Source organism: Chanos chanos, chromosome 5 (genome assembly GCF_902362185.1).
Source record: "Chanos chanos chromosome 5, fChaCha1.1, whole genome shotgun sequence".
NCBI lineage: Eukaryota > Metazoa > Chordata > Actinopteri > Gonorynchiformes > Chanidae > Chanos > Chanos chanos.
The window spans coordinates 22,617,251-22,634,077 of NC_044499.1; the positions used below are offsets into that span (position 1 = coordinate 22,617,251).

The following is a 16,827-nucleotide window of genomic DNA, read 5'->3' on the forward strand; positions in this document are numbered from 1 at the left end:
AATTAAACACAAGATTAAATAGAAGGAAATTTAATAATGATAAGCGATAAGCTTATCGGACCCACACGAATCGTCACTTGTCAACATGGACATGTCCTTTTGAAATTGTTTTGTCGACTGAATCGCACTTTTGTACGATACACTTTTCTCTATTTGTTTTCAAATAATCCTTTCGTTATTTAGGAGAACTGTCCAAAACTGTGAAGCAATTGTAAGCGTCGTTTTTTAATCATGCATGCGATATACCAAGTACCCCAAAGTTCTAAACCGACAGATCTGTTCGATTGCTCATGTCTGTTGGCTGGAATTCGCATGCAAGACACGGACGACAGTTTGAGCGAGTCCGACGTCCCGCCTGTGTGGCTTTCCAATTCGTATTTAGCAACTGATCTCCAAAATTACTCTCACGACCGAATCTGTACACAGAGGTAACTCAGGTTTGCAGCACATAGCTGTTTTCTCTATGTTGTAAGTTTACGTGTCGTTTTAACCAGTTAGAAGCAGTGAAGATGTTGCACTGATATGTTGCTTGTCTTTTTGTTGCAATTCCCATTGTTGTTTCATATATTGCTATGGCGATTCTCTGCTGTTAATACATCTTTTTCATTTTCCCAAAGGCTTGTTGCTCATATTTTGTTTTTGTACTCCCTCTGAGTTATTTTCCTCTACGAACCAGGACAGCTTTGCTAGCTATTTGTTGATGATAATTGCAACGTCGCTTGGGCTTTGTTTTTCTCAGCATGTATTGAAGCTATTTATTACAAACTTCAACTAGCTTGCAGCTTTCTTTATGAAGTGAAACTGCGTTATCATACAAAGATGATCTTTTGCTGTGGTCTATGTCATCTCGTGTTTAAGCAGCTGGACGCAGCTGTGTATGCTTTGGCGTCATTGTTCCTAACCTCCAACGTATACAACGGCCATACAGTCAAAAATCATTAGTCGCTTATTGGTTTTGGATTAATGCGCCGAACATTTATGGAACAAAATGTTGATAATTAGGCTTAGACAAACAAAAGGTAACCTGTTAGGAATTATTCACACAATCGTTATTATTCATATTTTTTGTTTGTCGCATGTTGAGCAAGCTTGTTTGTCTATCGAACGGCATTAACATTTTTTGTCGTAGTTCTTTCGATTGCTCGGTGCTGTTTAGAGGAGCGATTTTAAATCACACAAGGCCCGCTGTGTGAGACTCCGGATAGATTCGGCACAGTCTCCAGGTCCTGTTTTGATTGGAACTGTTGGTTGCGCTCTCACAAGATGACATGCTAAAGTGTTAAAAAGTAGCACTGGGGCCTTTCTAAAATTCATACTTGGGATTACGTTGTCACCTCAGCATGACAGAAGAGGTCAGCAATCTGTATGATAGTGTGACAGTGCAACCATTATGTTCTCCTGACATCAGCTCTGTGCGTAGAATGTAATGTTATCGCTTGAAATATGTACGCCCAAATTCTGCATGAGTTAAGCTCTAAACCCGGACGTTATCAGAACGGTCACCTTATGTAAGTACACGTATAAAAAAGTAAACTGTTCGTCTCTGCAAACAACGACCCTTTGTTGGATTATGGACACTACCATGAGAGTTTTTAGTCAGTGTCAGGGGCTGTTTGTTGCTCTAGTTGTAGAAATATCCTTACTGACTGCACTGAGGGCTCTCAGACCCAGAAGTGCTGTGAGGTAGTTTTTTTGTTTTGCTTTTACAACCACGCATTTGCAAGCTGCCCTCACAAGCAGATTCACAGCTGTAGGGAGAATTATTTATCACTCCATGATTTCACAAGGTCTGGGGTAAAACAGTGGTTAAACAGAAATTAGGTGTGTCTGTCAGAAGACCTGTGGCTTTTCACTGCTGGGGGTCACTCCAAAGAGGGCAAATTAGAGCCTTTTTTTTTTTTTTCATTTTCTTTCTCCTCAACCCAACTCTTGCCCCCTCCTTGCAGACCTCATTACTGTACCCACACTAAGCACAGAAACCCGTGGGCGAAAGTACAGGGAGTGAGTCATAGCACCTAGCACAAAACCTACCCAGGATACACACTGAAACTGCATGTCACATTTTTCCTGTCTTGGTAAAGATTTTTCTTAGATTCTCTAGATTTGTAAGTCACCAGAATAAGTATGTGCAAGCACAGAAGCTTTTTGGAAATAGCCTTGGTTGTCTCTTGGCTATTAGGCAGTCTGCAGGCATGGTGGTTTTGAATGACATGTTTCTTTCATGCATGTTACTGATTGTAAAAAGAAGCGCTGTTTAGTCTCACACCCTTTGTGGTTTTAATATAAGGGCTCTGACTCATTACTTTGACTCGATTCTGGAATGCAGAGGCTGAATTAGGGTGGCTAAGAGGTTCTATCTGTCATTGGAGCAAGTGCTAAATCCCATACAAAAACAGCCTTGGGACAGTTGGTAGAACCAGTGCACAACCAACACACTTTCATTGAAATCAGCAGCTGGCCAGCCACATGGCACAACCCCCTGTCTTCTGTCAGAGCAGTGTTGCCAAGACCAGCTCACACACACATACACACACACACACACACACACACACAAACAAATTCATCATAAAGAATTAAACTTGTGACCTGGACAACAGTAATCCTATCAAAGAGCAGTGGGAGGCTCTGCTTCATGTCTGGACCCATTTCCGATACTTGCACTATGAAAATGCTTATTAAAATCGTAGTTCATCTCCAGTCTTATGCCTTTCTTTAATCTATCGATGACTGTACATGTGCGGGACTCTGTGTTCACCTGTGAAATGTTCAGATTAACTTGTGGAGGTGATGTTAAGTCTTTTTTTTTCTTTTCTTTTTTTCTCTTTGTCTCCCGTACCACATCTTCATTGTTTCTCTTGTTTGGTTTGATTGCTTTCGAATTCCTTCCTTCTCCTCTGTCTGTCTTCATCTTACTCATTCTTCCATGACCCACCTCCCTGTACTCAGGTGTGACAGTGCGATGCAGGAGGGAGAGGAGACAGACTGAGGCGATGGGCTGTACCTCTGCCAAGCAGTTGTCAGCGGTACCCAATGAAGAAGAGGGCCGCAGCAAATCTTACACCAATGGAGACGCTTTCTCAGGTCGGCCGCGGCCGCTAGTCGCCACGCATTCGTCCTCTATGAGCTCGAAATTTTAATGCTGATGATTTTGGAAGCTGGAGAGCAGTGTCGTTTTGGTGTGTTCTTACTGCGCCAGGCGATGGTAGATTTCTCATGGGTCTTTTTACTTTGATCTTACAAATACTTGTAGTTGTGGACTTCTTTTCTTGAGTCAGACAGTAGGCATGGTTTCACAATAATTTACTCATCTCCTTCTCTAACCTACATATCAGGAACGACTCTGAATGAGCCAGCTACTTTGAAAGTCTCAGTTGTCAGACACTTATGATCCAGCCTGTTGACATGGGGAAAGAGCCTAAGATTAAAGGAATCAGATATGTCAGATTTTGCTAGTAGAGGGATTACAGTCCTTGGCTTAACTTTTAGTTTCATGACAGCAGTGAGATTTTAATTGAAGGGCGTTTACTGAGTCACTCCACATCGTGGGTTTTAATTCACTTCTATTCCTGTGTTCAGTTGTTTTTTCTTTTTTTCTTAATGAAAGTTCTCTTTTTAGATGAGTATAAAGCAAAAGGAGCAGAGAAGGTGAAGTATGTGCGTGGGGAAGAAGAGAAGATGAACACACGCAACCAGGAGAACCTGGTAAGGAAAATAAAACCAGGCACACATTCTGCACACACACACACACAAATGCTTGCAGAGGAATGCGTACTCGAACAGTTATGCGACATTCTTGGAGTACAAGGGAGACAGTGTGAACCTGTGAGGTGTTTGTGTTTCAGGAGAAAAGCACATTTTTGCACAGGGGTAAACACAAAGAGGCCAGCGGAGTGAATGGTAACAAGATAAGGTGAGTGTGCTGCATATTTGAGTCTTAAGAAGTAGTTCCAAAACAAATGGTTCTTTTCGTGAGTTGTCTTTCCAACATTGAAGATTTTTATAAGATACTGAATCAAAATGCTAGTGTAGAATGATCACTGGATCTCAGATGTGTCATCTACCCTGAAGCACACAATCTGGTGCCCCATAGAATAGGTCATATTTATCGAGACTTATTCACATAATGTACAAACTGTAGAATTGATTGAGTGAAAAAGGTGCTTTTATGAACATCACGGAAGTGGGGGGAACAACCCTGGTTAGTAAGAGTTGGACATACGGCTTATTTTCCTCATCACAAGCAGTTTTTGCTCAGCTAATCTACTATATGTCCTGGCTTCTACTAACACCCTTCACACATACACCTGAGTTATGTAATTAAAACATCATACAGTTGGATTTTAGTTCCACCGTTTTTCACCTCATCAGAATAAAAGGACACCTCTCCCTGCTTCAGGTAGTTCAGTTTAGCCTTGTCCAGAACAGCATGCTACAAAGTTGACGGGGCCCCGTGTAGTGACTGTGTGTTGCATTGGAAGTCAGGCAAAGTGATGAGAATCTCTCTTCTGTTCCCCCCAGTATCCATTCCTCTGAAAGCCAGCAGGAGTTCTTCAGGATGTTGGACGAGAAGATTGAAAAGGTGAAAGACGTATTTTCTCTAAACAGTTTTTGTCAGTTTCGTCTGGCTGAAGCTTTTACCTTGTTGGCTTTATACCATCCTTATCTACTGTTGTGTTTTTTTTCCCCCTCTTGCTCACTTTGTCTCTAGGGACGGGACTACTGTTCAGAGGAAGAGGATGTGACATAGCATGGAGTGGCCTTGCCTTGTGCCCCCTTCAGAAAGCTGGGCCCGTTCCAATTCTCTAACCGTCGTCATTTCTTTGTCTTCACTAACTTAAGGGCACACTTCCACAAGGGACTGGTGAAGTGAAACTAGAGGACTTAAAACTAGAGAGACTTTACCTTTACTTGCCAGTTTACCTATTACTCTTCCCACACTCCACTCCAAAATGCCAAGCAGTGTTCAGGAAGAGGAATTTGACAAGGAAATGGTACATTGTGACAGAATCGGGATGAGGCCCAGGAGTTTGAATGGGGGAAAGCCATTTTTTTTAAACTGCCTTTTTAAACAGCATCTACCCCTCCATCTCCTCTGCCCCTTTACACTACATCTGTCCATCTGCCCTCTTCCCTTACATACAACCAGACTTGCCTACAAAGCCATACACAGACTGTCCTGAATTTGAATCATCTACTGGAGATTGCTGATGTGCAGTTACAGACTGGACACTCCCAGAACACAAGCATCCATTTCTTCTCTGATGGAAATTGAGTGGAGCGATTCTTGATTTCTTTTGCACCCAGAGAGTAATGGAGATTGAAAGAGATTGGACATATGGTCACTTTATGGAGACTGTTATCAAAATGGAAGGGGTCCTCAGAACTGTTACCCCAGTCGAGTGGTTTGGATGTTTAACATAGGATTGAAGAGCAAACCCAGAAAAACACAAGGGGCCATTTCCTGCATTCCAAGGATTTTTTTTAGGAGAAAATACTCGAATAGCTCAACAATTTTTTTTCAACTTGTGGTCAGTCATATTTGTGCTGTGTTTTTTTGTTACCTTATCAAGCTGTTTGTTTGGACGCAAGTGTTACATTGCTCAGGTCTGTAGTAGCATTGACTCATAGGATGAGTTTTTCTCAGATAGATTTTTGGCATTGGTTGGTTAACAGTTGCAGACACCCAAGTCCAGTATTCCGTAAAGAAGCTCTCCCATTCTTGCCTCCCTTTCTTTATTAGGATGACTCTTTGAAAAAATCAGATGGAAAAACCAGATTGGGGGGGGGGGGGGGGGGGGGGGGGGGGGGGGGGGGGGGGGGGGGGAGGGGGGGAGATGCCTCTTAAAATAGCCATGGATGACTCTGCTCTGTGGGTTTTGATTTGTCACTCTAACTCATGATAACAGTATCTCTCTCTTATAGAGGGTGCACAGAGGATATTCAGGCCTAATGTCACTGAAGGGGAAAAGTTTTGAAAATGTGTGATGTACACAGAAAAAGCGACCTGGACCCCCCCCCCCCCCCCCCCCCCCCCCAATTTGCGTCAGTACTCCCCATCATTCCTTGGCAAGAATGCTGAAGATAATTTCCAGAATGTGGCTGTGGTCTCATCTGGATTTCAGCATAGCAAAATAAGGAGTGTGGGAGTGGCCAAAGTGACTGTTAGGACAGTTACACTGAAGGACCATTGGTTCTGTGCCATTATGAGAATTTTAACTGGTAAAATTCCCTGTTTTCTGTCATCATATGTAGGGAATCAAACAATCTGCACATCATTTGAAATGTACCGAAACATGTTTGATGCCATTGTTGGAAACCAGAACCAGCACACATAGCAGGCCTTCGAAACCAGCTTTGAGAACCAGTTCTCAGATTCAACTACTAATCACAGCAGACAGCCAGCTGGGCAGACAGTTCTGTTTTTAAGTATGATAACAAGTCAGGCTTGTGGAGGCTGTTTGCATATTTTTGTTGATTTTCATTTTTAATTATGTTTTAAGCTTTTTTTTTTTTTTATGAAAGTCATCATTGTCAACTCTGCCTGGGGGGGTTTTGTTTCTGTTGTTCCAACTTGAAGCATTAGAAACGGAGAAACTTCAAACAACAGAGGGCATACTGAACAGGTTTTTTTAAACACATAATTCATAAAACATGGGGACTGAAATGTTGTGCATAAACATCCCATATTGACAGAATTTCCCTTTAATACTTTTTCAAATTAAAACACGAGTGAAGTTACACAGAGGGGGCCAAGCTTTAACATCTGGTCACTGCTTATTTGATAGGTCAAAATGGATGTATGTTTGGCTCCAGTTCATATTAAGAGAAAGAATTAAAAAACAAAAAGACCCATGTTCAATGAATTATTGACAGCCTAGCATCCTAGACAGACAGCCTCAGTGTACATAGACTAAAAGTCCTTTGCAAGTGCTCTGTCAAACACAAACATTCATATTTTAACAAAGCACGCAAAAACATATTTTATTTCACTTAAAAGTTGCAAGATGTCTTTGTGTAAATGCCAGTTATGTTAAGGACAGTACATTGGCATTGTATGACTCAACATGTTTGTGCAATTAGTTATTTTTTTCCATTTTATAAAGTTTCTATAAATTGATCAGTTGAGCATGTCTTGTGTGACGAATGATGTTTTCTCTTGCCTCACTAAAGAGCAGTTGGTGGTGCTATAAGATATACATGTGACTGCAAACCAGATAAATGACTAAAATGTCATGTCGTTATACATGCTAAGTAGCACTTACAGTATTTAACTGGTCAAACTGATAAATTTGGTCTTCCATCACAGCTCTCAAAATCAACAAAACACGTGTACACCATTTGCCAGATCATATGCTTCAAAGCAGCGTTTTCAAGAGCAAATGAGTTCTGCTGAAATTAAATATGAAATTATCGTCTTCATAAAACTGGCGCATATTCACTTCCACACAGTGCCTTATTTTCATACAACTGAGCTACGCCCCGGTCTCATTCCAGTCAAACGCCCCTACAGCTCTGGTGCGGCTCCTTGTGAGCTGACCTTCTCTCACGGTTGAATCCTGCGTTTTCGATGCTGTCTGCGGCCCTGGTCCTGGATCCCCACTGGGGGATCGGGCGTCAGCAGGCCATCGCACAGTCTTTGATACACGAGACTGGAATCTGAAGCGACGGCACACAGGAGTGTGGCTGCTCCACGGTTCAGGACGCACCGCAAACTGGGACATATAGAGACGTAGGTTAGAGCACCTATACGCGTGTACCTTCACAAACATATTACACAAGAGCAAAGACTAAATAACGAGTGTGAATAAATAACTTAAAAACTAAAGTACACCGTATGAATGACTATAAACATAAAGCCGCAAGGAATGTTATGTTACTTCTAGTCAACCTGACCGGCCTGATATTAGCTGAAGCGTGTGTGCAATATTTCAGTCAGTATTCCAAATTTCAGCTCTAAAGGCCCTTCTGCGAGCTACACAATAATAAAAACAAACGTGCGATCTACAGTGGTCATACGTTAACGCCCTCGCGCGACTACTGTTTGAGCTCGTGCCCGGTCGTTTACCCTTTGTGGCTGATGCTTCTGTGTGCAGGCAGGGGATACACTGTCTGTATCGGCGCATCATCCTTTTCCCGACCCTCCAACAAGACCGCCTCAAGCTCTGGACATGCCACTCCATTAACCTCCGTCCACTGACGTCCTGCAATCAAAAACCGATATTGGTCGTGTAACACATCGTGTGAGGAACTGCGTCTTGTTCTCATTTAATTCTCATTTAATGGCAGTCTCACCCTCAGTGAGATCCAGGTAAACCAGGAACGCGGTATAAACTTGAGCACAGTCTCCTACATCTAGCCGCATCAAATCCTGATACTGATCAGAAAGGAGATCAAATATTAATATAAGTTGGCTGAAACTTTGTCGTGTGAATCAGTTTAGGTGATGTTCAGCTTCAGTACCATGGGATGTTGCAGCATCCAGTTCGGCGGAGACGCTCCGTCTTCATTATTTGGCATTGTCTTCACCGTCTCTTCTGTCATGTCGTATCAAAAGAGTATCAGTTAGCATTGATAAGTCGCCGTGCTATTAACACGCAACACCGCAAATTTCACATGAAAAGCATGCTTGTCCGCAATGTGCCCCTGTATTTTTGTCCTGAGTGTAATAATTGCCGTGTGGAAAATGCATCTGCGACTCAACAGTTCCGCATTACGAGACGTTCGCGAAAACATATTTAAAAGGTGTTGTCACTAAACCGTCTTTCTTGGAGAAAAAACATTGTTTCAAAAATATTTTATTTGTGCACATTCATTTCTTGTCTTACATTCATTCCAAAACCTAAAACGATAAAATACTACGCAGACACTGTCTGGCAGTCCTGTCAGTATAATGTCGGTATGAACACAGTCCATAGTTTGCCCTTTTTTGCGGAAAATCTCGAGGGTCTTGAGATGGGTGTCGTTCGGATAACACTGTAATCACATTAATTCACCTACAATAAAGATATAATCTCTCCCAGGACAATCTACACGAACAACAGCAGAATAAAAATAAAATTCAAAATTCAACAGCAAAATAACAATATTTCAAAGGACGTCAGATGTGCACGTTTATCTGGAACTCTTAATCGAATTGATTTCGTTTCACTTTTTTATGAAATACCTGACCAACTGAAATTCCTGCTGTATTGACTGAATCGACCCTAATTGGCATAATTACTGAAATTCATTTGACAAGTCTACTCAAGTCTCATTCTGCTTAAACTGTTTGCAGATAACAATGATGTCAGCACCGAAATGCATTCATGAGAGTGAAATACCTGCATTAATTTAAAAGTAGTGATAATAATTACAGGATATGTCCAATATATTTGTATTAAAATTGTGATTTTAAAAGCATTTGTTGCGATAAAACTTCAGCAAGTAACATCTCTGAAGCACCCCCATCTCTGAAAGTTCCCAACTATCCACCAACTTTCAGTCACTCAGATAATAATAATAATAATAATAATAATATCCGGTGTAAAGGTCAAAAAGCTATGTGTAACAGCCATATAATGTAATTCCTTCCAAGACAGATATCAATTCTTTTGGTTCTGTAGGAATATATTACTGGATTACCAGCAATATATTTCTTTCTTTGTTTTACACAAAATAAATATATATGTGTGTGTGTGTGTGTGTGTGTATGTATACGCACACACATCAAAGAAACATAACACCATTTTTGCGGTGTAGTGTTCCTGGCTCATGTTAATATTGGATAATATGATAACTCGAGAATGGAGGTATACACAGGCTCCACACAGTGTGAGAGTGAGTCTGACGTTGCATTTAGTCCTCTGTTCACTTCAGTCTCCTAAACCCAAAAAGAGAGGGGGAAAAATACAGGGAGAGAGAGAGAAATCAGTCAGTTCAGTTTAGCTACATCACACAGCATTACAAGACCGATATATTTCCCTAAAGACGATGGATATGGTTATGGTGCAGTCAATATAGGTACATTGATATTTTGGGAAGTTCATAGACATTCAAAGCAGATTAGACAGAGAAATATGTAGCACGTAATGTCCTTACGCTATGTAATACACACCTTTGTCTTCTCTGTCTGTACAGCCATGCCAGCCAGTGTGTCACAAAGGGCCAGACTACAGCCAGCGTGACTGTAATAGGACTCAATTCAAAAGGCCACCATGACAACATCTGGGACAATCAAAACAAAATGGAACGAAAAACAACAACAGGAACGACAAAACACCTCTTTAACCCCTCAGGACTGCATAGTGAAGACAAGAGTCCTCAAAGAATAAAATGTGGTTTTAACTTCTTTGAAAATGTTATTTACAAAAAAATTGCCACATATCACAACCTTGTAATTTACAGTTGAAACAGGATCTTTAATATATTTATTTAATTCATGAAACATGTCTTATTTCACTTACCTTTTTTGCAAAGCTTGGGTAATTATCATGTCTGAGAGTCAACAATCCATGCTGAAAAATGAGAAGAAATTTGTGAAAAAATTGTAAAATGGTATGTGATCACTGCTGACGTTAATGGGTTTTGAACTTGTGCAAATACCATTAGAAAATCTGACCCTTAGGATTTTTGAACTGTCAGTGATGTGGTTGAGATTTCTGGTTCATGATCTAGTCTTGGGTTTTGATTGCACAGATAGCTTCTGATTTGTGATGGATTTTAAGCCTTTGATCATAATGATAAGTGCAACTTTCTGACGTTCTGGCCCACACTCATACCTGTGTTGATGTCAAAGCTTCTAAAGAGTTCAGTCTGTCCAGAACATTCTGCATGTCTTCCTGTAGCTGCAACAGCGCCATGGAGACCCGTGTGTTGACATCCTGCTGTCTTAAAGTCCCGCCCCCTACATCTCCAGTGGTCTCTTGGCGCGGACTGTTACCACAACAACCCAACAGGTCACTTTGGGTCACCGGGTCGGTTGACTCTGACTTGGAGACTGAGTATCGGAAAAATAATTCAGTTTGGTTTCACAGATGAGGAAATCTGGTGTTCTTGAGAAATCTAATGATAGGCATTTGCATCCACATGTTGATGAAGGTTAACTCTGTCTAAATACAACACTATACTTTCTTTAACCCTCTAACATTTAAATCCATTATGTAAACATAGTTGTATGATACATACTGTATCTAAAGGGTGGTTAACTGAAATAAACTCGTAACTATGTTTAAGACCTCAATAATTATGTTGCATTCAAGCACATCAATCCGCACATCACTTTAACATTTTCAGTATATTAGAACACCACAATGTTTGGCATCTGTTCTCGACTTAAACCGCACCCCTTCCTGTCCTTGACGAGATCCTGTCAGGCCGGACTGTTCCAAGTCCTGGTGGGAGGGGGATGTGTCCCTGCAGTGTTCCATCCAGGCTCTCACATTCTGACACACTGTTTTCCCCTTGTGAGTCCGGCCCGTTGGCCCTTGCAGCTTTGCTCTCTGCCAAACAGACTCTGGGAACTTCTGAACCCTGGGGAGAACCAGAACATGCAGTCGTTAATACGGATCAGACACCACAAACACCATCTATGTCTCTCATTATCCTCTTTCTCTCTCCCTCTCTCTCTCTGTCTTCCTCTCTCTGACTGTTTATGGGAAAATGTCTCAAGAGTGACCTCTTGATCTTGTTTTGAATATGAAATTGATCCCCAGGCATAAGACATCCTACTGAGTACTCTGTCGATTAGGGCTTATGCCAATGAATTTCAGAAATACCATGGATACCAAATGCATTGTTCAGCCCTTCCTGATCTCTCATTTATGTACAGCTCATTAAGTCTCTCTGCCCCCAAAAAACTCAGATGAGTTCAGCTGAATCAACTGAGAACATTTTCCAAAATAAATACAGTGTTGCCGTAGCTTCAAGAGACTGCATTAATACTTTTTCCTTTCAGAAGTGATTTCAAAACCATGAACGGTAATGGATATGAAATAACTCTGAAATGAACTCTGTGCGACTCCCAGCAGTTTTACACTGGGAGATCAACACTCAACACTGCGGAGTAGCACTGGCAACTGACAGTCTTTACAGACAACTGAGAACTTAGTGGGGCCGCTCCAGGCCTGGGAGTGAATTTACAGAGCATTTTGTGTGAAAACTTACTGTCTTTACCTCCTCTTTGAGCGGCGGTGCCATAGGCTCCTCCTCAGCAGGAGCAGCCTCAGGGTTCAGTACAGTGGCAGCCTCACTCTCATCTGCAGAGAAACAATGACTTAACACCAAAAGGCACTGACAGCCCATAGATGTATTGACTTGAATGATTTACTAAAGCTTTGAGTGCTGAATAACATTCAGTCAGCAACCGATATAACTGATCAATAATCAATGACCAATGTTGCGAAAAAATGACAGTGTACACTGGCCATCAAACACTTGCTTTTTAAATATTTCCTGAGTCATATTTGGTTTGCAATCAAGTAAGGAAAAAATGTCTACAAAGGTTTTGTTAACATAGAGCAGTGTCTTCCTGGTTATGAAGAGTAGGTTTTACCCAAACAATGATTTTGACAGTTTTCATTTTTGACACTTTTTTTTTAAAGCACATACTGAGTTTTTTCTACAGTAGTAGTATTTTTGTGAGTTGTTTAGTTTTGTAGTTTTTACAAAGAAAAATGATGTGATCCGAACAGCTTTCTGTTAAATCTGTCTGTAGTCTACAGTTTTGGTAACGCATGAATTTTATTCATATCAACAAATAGCTACGTGCCCCCAAACCTTTGACATTTGGCAGTATAAGTTTAAAGTCATGGACATGCCATTGTGGAGGCTGCTGCCATCTCTGATGAAGGCCAGCTCCTCCTCTTCCTCCTGACTGTTGAGAGAGCTGTGTGTGGCAGTGGTCAGAGAGGAGACGCTGCTGGGTGTCTGTGTACCTCCTCTTAAAAAGCAGTCTTCTACTCTATGCCTAGTCAGGTCCACTGGAGTATCCACTGAAACAGGAATTGTCATGCACTCAGACTTGGCACAAAAATGCTTGACTGACTCAAAAGTGATTAATAATATTTGCTGGAGAAATTATTATTTCTGTAAAGTAATATTGCACAAGATTTTCTGATTACGATCTACAATAATATGAAGCTACTGACTGCATTTACTAAAGGGTTCTAGTGTACAATGGCATTGGAGCACGTATGAACCAAAAAAACCAGGCATCAAATTATTATGAACAAAGCAAGTTGGTCTTGGTACCTGAATCAGCCATCTCCATCCCTGTATCATCTTCTGTAACATCTCCCTCAAAGCTTTCACTTTCATCTTCCTCCTCATCATCTCCCTCCTTGGATGCCTTGCCATCATTATCATCTGCTTTGGTGTTTGTCATAGGTCTACTAAGTGTGGTTTCAGCAACAGCTTTAGGACAATGGTACACGTCACGTTGATGAAAAAGGAAAATAGCAGTGTGTCAGCACATTAAGGTAGACCACTGATTCCACGCTATGCAGGCTGTAAAACGGCACAACACGGGGTTTGACCCATACTATGTCGACATTCATAATGTAGCCCCTGAAAATTACTGTAGCATGTCACTCAGAGGCGGGTCAGGGACACCATTTCAATATCACACAACAAAACAGGTGGGGAAAGATAACTATGTAAACTTCAGCTGTTTACATAAGAAATAGGCTGTTATGTCTGGAGGACGGTACTATGTCAGACACAGCACAATAAAGCCAACTGGTGATTTAGGCAAATTACAACTCATACAGAGACGACAAACAATTATAACGGGCTATAGATACATAGCTTTAGTTACTGAAAATGTCTGTTATTCTGTCACTCTTCTCTGTAATTTATACTGTAGCTAGAGAGAGAGAGAGAGAGAGAGAGAGAGAGACAGAGAGAGAGAGAGAGAGAGAGAGAGAGAGAGAGATGACAGAGATTCCTGTGGTGAGGCACCTGAGTGGAATTCAACCTCTCCATTAATTTCATCATCTTCAACCACTTCATAAAATGATCCAAGCGCCTCTAACAGGTCAGCCACGTCTTCTGTGAGGGGAATGGTTTCTAATATCTATCAGAGGGACAAACCACATTAGTTTAGATCCTTCAATGCTCTCACTACATAAGAGGCATTGACAAATCTATGAAATGACCTACCAACTGAATTTCCTGAACATACTCCATCATGGCTTTCTCCTTTGGCATATCCCCCAAGGCCTTCCATGCTTCCCTGAGTAGAGCAATGATGTCAGTAAATTAAAAAATTATATGAATTTCCAGCATATGTGCGCAGTTACAAAAAGTGTTGCTAACTCAAAATAATAATAATAATAATAATAATAATGATAAAGAAATAATATGAAAAATTTTGGGTTGTCATTTAAATCTCTCATAAAGTCTTGAAGACTTGGGCATTCAGGTGTATAAAAAAAGTATGAATTGTGAAAGACTAGGGGCAAAAAAGACAAACCGCTTGTTATTTTTTGTTAAATTCATAAAAAAAAGCTTTTCTGTCATTCAGAACCATACTCTACTGTCCTATCAAACATTTAAAGAGCTCTTTTCTCTGACTCTAGACTAAGCTACCTGATTCAATATTGATAAAATAATCACATAAACATGAGGTAAGGTTGCAGTAATTAACTTATAATGACATTAAAATATTCCAAGTACCATAATTGCAATACCAATAGTGTAATGATTTTCTCTTTTAAGTAGAATGCTATTTTCTACTTAAAGAGGCATGTATTGACTATATTTAATAAAATCCTCTTCCTTTAAATCTAAAAAAGCTTGAATTTGAAGACATTAAGAGTTAATGGTTTTCAAGTTCCTCTTCCCCACATTTCAAGCGGTTCTTAACAGTTGCCATGCCTTCTGATTCATTTCACAATGTTTTGACTCTGCTAGAGTGTTCCACACTACAAAAAGACAAACAAAACAACCCTTCCATAGAAAGTTAGAAGGACGTTAACAGAATTTTTAAACATGAAAAGCCCTAATGTGTCACTCATGCGCTAAACTGATGGTAGTGCCAAATATAATGTTATAATCAATGTTAACGAAGAATTACATTTGACATTCAAAAGAGAATTTGCAGTGTGAAAAACCATGGCCCACTATAAAACGAAGCGGTGATGATTACCATTTGGCCTGACCAGTGGAGTCCCAGAATCCAGGCTTGGGCGCATCACATGGTCCAGCTGTGGCCTGCTTGTAGTAGCCGTAAAACATGTTCAGCATATTGTCAGAAGGCTGGAAAGGACCTGAGTACAATGTGGTTAGGGAAAAGTAAATGAAATGAGAGATATGAAAAAACAGCAGTGGATGAACATCGACTTGGATTCACTCACTTTCGCAGCATAAAGAACACCTGTGTGAAGTCATATGGGTTGTCCCTCTACACGTCACAACCTCAACACAGGTAAAGTTTAAGCCTGATTAAAGATCTTGGCAACCATGAATCTGACAATGGATAAGCCATGAATGCAAGCTAGTTACTCTACTCAGCGTTAGGAGCACGAGACACAGTGCAGCAGAGAGCTCATGTTACACATTCTATGGTACACATAGTAGTGGGCTTTAGTGAGTTACGAGAGGCAAGATAAACACGTCATAATCAAAGATGTTCAGTAGGTGTTGTCTTTGATTTGTCCAAGAAACAGTCAAACATGAAAACACACTACATACAAATAGCCACATTAACAGTTTTTCCCTGTTGTTGCCGCCCACACCCTCCCCCCTCACCAACATAGGCTCAGCAATAGATATTTGTTGGCACAGGTAATTACCATCTTCAGGTAAACTTTTCATTATCTTTACGGCTGCTTCAAACCTTTTCTCATGGATGGATTTGTCATTAGCCATGACAACACAACCAGAATCACAGAAGAACGCTCACATCTACAGGAAAAAAAGTTAGGTTACGATGATCATACAAATAGCAAGCATAGGCTTTGAGTCCTCAAACAAAATTGCATGAAACGATCGCTATTTTGCAGGTGTCTTCAGGTATCCCTAAAACAGTGCCCAAAATAACATAGATAAAAGCAATTTACATTGAATTAACAAAAGGGCGTGATGAAAGAGCTGATTTATGACAAATATGACGGAAACTCACCACCTGCGGGTAATCGAGCCTTGATTGATGTTGTACACCGAATTAGTGTATATACTCATAGTGTGGACGTACGTCAAACAGCCTGGCTGGGAATTGTAGTTTCTAGCCCATAAGTAGTTCTACAAACAAGAAGACGATTAACGGGATTCGTCCTACGAGATCCAAAGTGCTTTGCAAACGAGCGTGTAAAATGGCTGGTAGCGCGTATCACAAGTAAAGGAGCTGTCCAACAGTCGCTTAGCTGGACATAATAAAAAGTTTAAAAGGCAACAGCACAGATTCAAAGCGTTTACAGGCGCTTCGCTTTTCACATATATGAAGACTAGAGCTTTGTACTGGATGTGCTCTGTCTAAAATATTGTTTAGTACAAACGAACTTCTACGTATGCTGTAGATCATATTTCTGTGCAATAAACTCCTTTGCATGGTGTCAAGCACAATGATAGACCACACTACAAAACATTACAACAGGGTGGAAAGGCTACTCTGTTGCCTGTTACGAACCACTGTCCCCACAAACAGCAGTGCAGACTGCAGCGCATTGTGATTTGGAAGCACTTATTGTCATCGACGCGCAGTTTTCTCCAAAGGCTAAAACATAAACGTACAAGGGCGATTATAAACTACTAAATTGACTAATACGGTACTAATAATACGTTGTGTGCGGTCACTATTGTTGAAGCGAAGACAGGAATCCCACAATACTAGGCGAGGGACCTCCTGTCTGG

The 16,827-nt window shown here is 40.8% G+C and overlaps 3 protein-coding genes across 3 annotated transcripts; 1 reads left to right on the forward strand and 2 right to left on the reverse strand.

Moving 5' to 3' along the window:
• Window positions 1–393: 393 nt before the first annotated feature.
• On the forward strand, window positions 394–4,860 carry LOC115811984 (uncharacterized protein C1orf21 homolog). The gene is made up of 6 exons (XM_030774454.1): window positions 394–468; window positions 2,947–3,081; window positions 3,617–3,702; window positions 3,843–3,910; window positions 4,519–4,579; window positions 4,709–4,860. The coding sequence occupies exons 2-6, from the start codon at window positions 2,991–2,993 to the stop codon at window positions 4,745–4,747; spliced, it is 345 nt and encodes a 114-aa protein (XP_030630314.1). The 5' UTR covers window positions 394–468; window positions 2,947–2,990; the 3' UTR covers window positions 4,748–4,860.
• Window positions 4,861–6,536: 1,676 nt separating this feature from the next.
• Window positions 6,537–8,589, reverse strand: tsen15 (TSEN15 tRNA splicing endonuclease subunit). The gene is made up of 4 exons (XM_030774453.1): window positions 8,461–8,589; window positions 8,293–8,374; window positions 8,066–8,201; window positions 6,537–7,712 (listed from the first exon to the last, which is right to left on the reverse strand). Exons 1-4 carry the CDS (start codon window positions 8,539–8,541, stop codon window positions 7,544–7,546), a joined length of 468 nt encoding a protein of 155 aa, XP_030630313.1. The 5' UTR covers window positions 8,542–8,589; the 3' UTR covers window positions 6,537–7,543.
• Window positions 8,590–8,993: 404 nt separating this feature from the next.
• acbd5b (acyl-CoA binding domain containing 5b) lies at window positions 8,994–15,846 on the reverse strand. Its single transcript, XM_030774782.1, has 12 exons — window positions 15,771–15,846; window positions 15,125–15,245; window positions 14,137–14,209; window positions 13,936–14,050; window positions 13,228–13,389; window positions 12,795–12,968; window positions 12,142–12,233; window positions 11,322–11,508; window positions 10,758–10,975; window positions 10,443–10,493; window positions 10,090–10,203; window positions 8,994–9,026 (listed from the first exon to the last, which is right to left on the reverse strand). Exons 1-12 carry the CDS (start codon window positions 15,844–15,846, stop codon window positions 8,994–8,996), a joined length of 1,416 nt encoding a protein of 471 aa, XP_030630642.1.
• Between the last annotated feature and the right edge of the window lie 981 nt (window positions 15,847–16,827).

Bases quoted from the DNA above. Each gene is read 5' to 3' on its own strand.
- LOC115811984 (XM_030774454.1), top strand. From the start codon at position 2,991: ATGGGCTGTACCTCTGCCAAGCAGTTGTCAGCGGTACCCAATGAAGAA. The intron at 3,703-3,842 runs GTAAGGAAAATA...TTTGTGTTTCAG, and splicing joins CACGCAACCAGGAGAACCTG to GAGAAAAGCACATTTTTGCA. The intron at 4,580-4,708 runs GTGAAAGACGTA...CTTTGTCTCTAG, and splicing joins TGGACGAGAAGATTGAAAAG to GGACGGGACTACTGTTCAGA.
- tsen15 (XM_030774453.1), bottom strand. From the start codon at position 8,541: ATGACAGAAGAGACGGTGAAGACAATGCCAAATAATGAAGACGGAGCG. The intron at 8,375-8,460 runs GTACTGAAGCTG...CTTTCTGATCAG, and splicing joins GGATGCTGCAACATCCCATG to TATCAGGATTTGATGCGGCT. The intron at 7,713-8,065 runs GTAAACGACCGG...TATATGTCCCAG, and splicing joins AGAAGCATCAGCCACAAAGG to TTTGCGGTGCGTCCTGAACC.
- acbd5b (XM_030774782.1), bottom strand. From the start codon at position 15,846: ATGGCTAATGACAAATCCATCCATGAGAAAAGGTTTGAAGCAGCCGTA. The intron at 10,976-11,321 runs GTGCGGTTTAAG...TCCGATACTCAG, and splicing joins CTCGTCAAGGACAGGAAGGG to TCTCCAAGTCAGAGTCAACC. The intron at 9,027-10,089 runs GTATTACATAGC...TTGTTCGTGTAG, and splicing joins GACAGAGAAGACAAAGGTGT to ATTGTCCTGGGAGAGATTAT.